At 41.8% G+C, this 6,000-nt stretch overlaps 1 protein-coding gene across 1 annotated transcript; it reads left to right on the forward strand.

The window, feature by feature from the left end:
- Positions 1-673: 673 nt before the first annotated feature.
- Positions 674-5,500, forward strand: LOC146548223 (NLR family CARD domain-containing protein 3-like). The gene is made up of 3 exons (XM_085266211.1): positions 674-947; positions 3,476-5,243; positions 5,323-5,500. The coding sequence occupies exons 1-3, from the start codon at positions 674-676 to the stop codon at positions 5,498-5,500; spliced, it is 2,220 nt and encodes a 739-aa protein (XP_085122337.1).
- Positions 5,501-6,000: the final 500 nt, after the last annotated feature.

The following is a 6,000-nucleotide window of genomic DNA, read 5'->3' on the forward strand; positions in this document are numbered from 1 at the left end:
TTTAGTTTGTGAGTTATTCTATGCTTCCTAGGTTTTGATTCCCTGCCCCCCTTGTTTCTCTGTGCACTCTGTTCTGTGTTTAGTCTTCTCTGTCCATTTGTTCCGCCCTGTGTTGTTGCCTTCTGTGTCTCCCTCTGTGTAACTGTCTATATAGTGATGTGTTGTGGTGCTTTGCTCCCACCTCTTGTGTTCCGTGTTTTCGTCTTCCCTTCGTGTACTTCTTCATATTCGTGTACTATTAGTTTTTAGGTTTTTGCTTAGTTTCCATGCTCACCTTCGCCATTTCTGTTTGTATCACCATGTGATGAATAAACTCACTTGCATCTGAGCTGCCTGCATAAAGGGTCCTTTGATAATTTACACACGGCTCGCAAACCGTGACAAAAACACTGGAAAAATTGGGCTGTTCTAAAACGTTTGACGGGTAGTGTATATATTTAGTTTATATATTTTCTTTATTTATAATAGTTTGTTTTATATTGTAGCAAAGTGTTACTTGGATACTTCTCTATGTGCTTCTTCATGTGCAATTTTGTTGCATTCTGAGCCTTAGAAATTTATTGGTGGTAGTGATGAACTGCTGTTAGAATCAAGTTAAATTCTGATAAATCAGACAATTACCTCTCCAGCTGTTGTTACAGTCTTTGTTTATCGGGTCCTTACAGGGTAAAAGATGACGACACCTAAAGAAATCCTTCTGGGGACTTTGGAGGATTTGGGACGTGATGACTTTGAAAAATTTAAGTGGCATCTGAAGAACGGGTCTGTAGAAGGTTTACCAGCAATCCCAGTGAGTAAACTGGAGAATGCAGAGAGGACGAACATAGTGGATCTGATGTTTGATACCTACTCTATCAACACTTTTGAAGTCACTAAAAATCTTTTGGGGAGGATAAACAAGAATGATCTGTTGGAGAATTTAAATAAAACCATCCCAGAACCCACAGGTAAGTCAGGGAATGACTAAACAAAAAACACATAAACAATAAAAACCTTAGTTAACATTACACAGGTGCCATTAAAATCCATATAAATAATAAATCCAAAACACTTGCCAACACTTTCAGGAGTGAGAGACTGCAGAAAGCCAACAGTTTATGTGTTTTATGCATCTGCACAAATAACCTCCTGTGTACACATGAATATCTGCTCTTTGGGTTGGTTTGATTAAAATGGGACCAGCAGCAGGTTTTCTGCCCATTTTACAGATTTATATTGTCAGATTGGTTTTAGAGCTGTTTTATCAACATAAATGAGGCGACAACAACAGTTTGGGACACGTCACAAATATGATCAAAGTGCTTTCTCTTAAATCTATTTACCAGTTGAAGGTAAAGTTAAAAAAATGGCTGCCATTTCTTTCTGCTGTTTGGAGACCCAAACAAAAAAATGCCCAGACAGTAAATGCTTTTTATTATGGTTGATAAACAGGACACTAAGGTGATTGGTCAAAGGTTGGAGGAAAGCCACAGTTCTCCTTATATGACTGAAATCCACCATTTCAGCTCATGCTTTTTCTTCTGCAGCTTTCTTGGAGATTCCACTTCAGCCTTCTGCTGGCAACGCTCCCGTTACCAAGCTTCCCTTAGGCAGCATCATTAGAAGACATAGCATACATTTACACTGCTATGCAGATGACACCCAGCTCCATCTGTCCATGAAGCCAGATAACACACACCAATTAGTTAAACTGCAGGAATGTCTTAAAGACATAAAGACCTGGATGGCCGCTAACTTTCTGCTTCTTAATTCAGATCAAACTGAGGTTATTGTACTCGGCCCTGAAAATCTTAGAAATATGGTATCTAAGCAGATTATTACTCTGGATGGCATTACCTTGGCCTCCAGTAACACTGTGAGGAACCTTGAAGTCATTTTTGACCAGGACATGTCCTTCAACGCACATATTAAACAAACATGTAAGACTGCTTTCTTCCATTTGTGCAACATCTCTAAAGTTAGAAATATCCTGTCTCAGAGTGACACTGAAAAACTAGTTCATGCATTTATTACTTCCAGGCTGGACGACTGTAATTCATTATTATCAGGATGTCCAAAAAACTCGCTGAAAAGCCTTCAGCTAATCCAAAATGCTGCAGCAAGAGTCCTGACAGGGACTAGAAAGAGAGAGCATATTTCTCCTGTTTTGGCTTCCCTTCATTGGCTTCCTGTTAAATCCAGAATTCAAAATCCTGCTCCTCACATACAAGGTCTTAAATAATCAGGCCCCATCTTATCTTAATGACCTTGTAGTACCATATCCCCCTATTAGAGCACTTCGCTCTCGCTCTGCAGGCCTACTTGTTGTTCACAGAGTATTTAAAAGTAGAATGGGAGGCAGAGCCTTCAGTTTTCAGGACCCAAAAAGATAGTTGGGGTTTTTTCTGTTGTATTATTGTAGGTTCTTTATCTTACAATATAAAGCACATTGGGGTGACTCTTGTTGTTATTTGGAGGAATTAAAAAAAAACTTTTATACTTGAAATTCTTTCATTTATTCTACATATTTATTCATCACTGGCTCCATAGTGTTGTTTATGTAATATGTGAAATGTTGCTAGTATTGATTTGGTGCTGTATAAATAAACATAATTAAATCGAATGTGTCTCTATAAAACCTGCCCTCAGTTATAACCCAAGTGTCAGGGCTCAATGGCTCATGAAAAGGAATGGAGTCAAGCACAGAACCAAAAAACGGAGGCTGAGTGACTTTTAACAGAAATGTATTTTACTAGATTTCTTGACGGAGAAAGCTGAATCACGGCTAAATTCAACAGCAAGCGAGGTATTATGAGAAGTGCAGAGCTGAGGCCAGAACATAAGCTGAGGCAGGTCAAAGGAACAACATGGGCAGAAACGGGCGAATAGAAACTATCCAGGATCACTGGAACAAAGGAGATAATAATCAGAGTGGTCCACAGTGTAGTGAATGAGTCCAAGATTTAAAAACTAAGAGGTGTTACGTGGCTGCAGGTGGAGATCAGCTGGAGGAGGAGATGAATTAAATCTGGGTACAGAGTGAGATGTGGGTGCACAGGGAGGCAGGCAGGTGAGGATGGCAGTTTGCAAGAGTGAGTTTTCCCAGCAGTGGCAGGCCAGAATCCTGAGGCGTGACTTATGGCGAGAGTTGGAAGATGTATCCAGGTGCCGACTAGGGAACAGGAAAAGAGGGTTACGCGAAACAAGCTGAGGAGCACAAGACAAAATGTGAGGCAGAGAACTGATTGTGGTAAGCACACAATCTGGAGAAGGTTCATTGTGAGTGCTGCTCATAGATACTGCCGGAGTAATTGGCAACAGGTGAGGAGCACGGAGGAGTGAGGAGGGCTCCACCCAGGGGAGGAGAGCTGATGCTGTGGAAAGTTACTCAGACTCACTTGGATCATGACACCAAGAGTCCAGTGAACTGAACACATAACCACAGTAACCAGAATGCAGTTTTCTCATTTGTGTCATTTGCTGTTTATTCATGCAGAGATTCTCACTGAGTGTCAGCTCAAACTTAAGTCAGACCTGAAGCAGAAGTTCCAGTGTGTGCTCGAGGGGATTTCTACAACAGAAAACCCGACCCTCCTGAGTCAGATCTACACAGAGCTCTATATCACAGGGGGAGGGACTGCAGAGGTCAATGATGAACATGAGGTCAGACAGATTGAAACAGCATCCAGGAAACCAGACAGACCAGAAACAACAATCAGACAAGAAGACATCTTTAAACTCCCACCTGGAAGAGATAAACCAATCAGAACAGTGCTGACAATGGGAGTGGCTGGCATTGGGAAAACAGTCCTAACACAGAAGTTCACTCTGGACTGGGCTGAAGACAAAGCCAACCAGGACATCCAGTTCATGTTTCCATTCACTTTCAGAGAGCTGAATCTGCTGAAGGAGGAAAAGTTCAGCTTGGTGGAACTTGTTCATTACTTCTTTACTGAAACCAAAGAAGCAGGAATCTACACCTTTGAAGACTTCCAGGTTGTGTTCATCTTTGATGGTCTGGATGAGTGTCGACCTCCTCTGGACTTCCACAAAACTACAATCCTGACTGACCCTAGAAAGTCCACCTCAGTGGATGTGCTGCTGATAAACCTCATCAGGGGGAAACTGCTTCCCTCTGCTCGCCTCTGGATAACCACACGACCTGCAGCAGCCAATCAGATCCCAGACTGTGTTGGCGTGGTGACAGAGGTCAGAGGGTTCACTGACCCACAGAAGGAGGAGTACTTCAGGAAGAGATTCAGAGATGAGGAGCAGGCCAGCAGCATCATCTCCCACATCAAGACATCACGAAGCCTCCACATCATGTGCCACATCCCAGTCTTCTGCTGGATCACTGCTACAGTTCTGGAGTTTGTCATGAAGAACAAAGAGAGCAAAGATCTGCCTAAGACTCTCACAGAGCTCTACCTACGCCTTGTGCTATTTCACCTAAAAACGAAGGACATCAAGTATGATGGAGGAGCTGAGACAGAGTCATGCAGGAAGATCATTGAGTCTCTGGGAAAACTGGCCTTTGATCAGCTGCAGAAAGGAAACCTGATCTTCTATGAATCAGACCTGACAGAGTGTGGCATCGATATCAGAGCAGCCTCAGTGTACTCAGGAGTGTTCACACAGATCTTTAAAGCTGATGAGTGCCACATGTTCAACAACGTTGTTTACTGTTTCGTCCATCTGAGCATTCAGGAGTTCTTTGCTGCTCTTCATGTCTATCTGACCTTCATCAACTCTGGAGTCAACCTGCTTAAGAAACAATCTCCTCTCTTTAAAATCTTCCAGAAAACACTTACTGTAAAAGACTTCTACCAGAGTGCTGTGGACAAAGCCTTAGAGAGTCCAAATGGCCACCTGGACTTGTTCCTCCGCTTCCTCCTGGGTCTTTCACTGCAGACCAATCAGGATCTCCTATGCATGCTGACACAGACAGGAAGTAGCTCACAGACCAATCAGGAAACAGTTCACTACATCAAGAAGAAGCTCAGTGGGAAACTGTCTGCAGAGAAAAGCATCAACCTGTTCCACTGTCTGAATGAACTGGATGATCGTTCTCTAGTGGAGGAGATCCAACAGTCCCTGAGATCAGGACGTCTCTCCACAGATCAACTGTCTCCTGCTCAGTGGTCGGCTCTGGTCTTCATCTTACTGTCATCAGATCTGGATGAGTTCGACCTGGAGAAATACTCCCGTTCAGAGGAGGCATTGTTGAAGCTGCTGCCAGTGGTCAAAGCATCCAAGAAAGTGCTGTAAGTGAATCTATGAACAAATATGTTTAATAATGCTAGATGAATAAAATAATATGTCTCCATTGTTATTCTTCCTCAGGCTGCGTCGTTGTGCACTCTCAAAAAGAAGCTTTGAAGCTTTGTCTGAAATTCTCAGCTCCCCATCCAATCATCTGAGAGAGCTGGACCTGAGCTCGAACAAGCTGCAGGATTCAGAATTGGATTTGCTGTGTGTTGGACTAAAGAGTCCTGACTGTAAACTTGAAACTCTCAGGTAAGGATACAGACTTTTTGACACTTTTTGACTCTTAAATCTGTAAGTTTATCTTGATGTGGACGTTCAAAGTCAGCACAATTTTCCTTTTAAGTTCCTGAGTTTATATTTTTGACTGTCAGGTTGTCTGGACAGATGTTTTTATTTTATTTTATTTTTTTACTTGTCCCTAAAGTCAGAACTAAACCCACATGTAGATGACTTTCTGTTACTGGAGCAGCCTTCCTGAAGACAGCAGTGTGTTTTCATGCTTTTAAAGCCAAACTCACCTTTCAGACCTGGCTTTCATTTATTATCTATTTTTGTTTGTTTATTATATATTTATTTCTACTGTTTAACTACTGCTCACATCTTTTATCCTCCTTTTTAATTGTTCATTTCTTTTTACCCAGTGTTTCTATATTGCACTTTGTATTTGTCATCTATATTTATCATGCACTACTTTGCTCATTTATTGTTTGGTTTTAATGTTATTAAATTCCGGTTCTTTTGGTATTTGTTATG

Source organism: Mchenga conophoros, linkage group LG23 (genome assembly GCF_057382185.1).
Source record: "Mchenga conophoros isolate Kocher_MC1m ecotype Shallow Benthic linkage group LG23, M_conophoros_male_GT1.1, whole genome shotgun sequence".
Lineage (NCBI taxonomy): Eukaryota > Metazoa > Chordata > Actinopteri > Cichliformes > Cichlidae > Mchenga > Mchenga conophoros.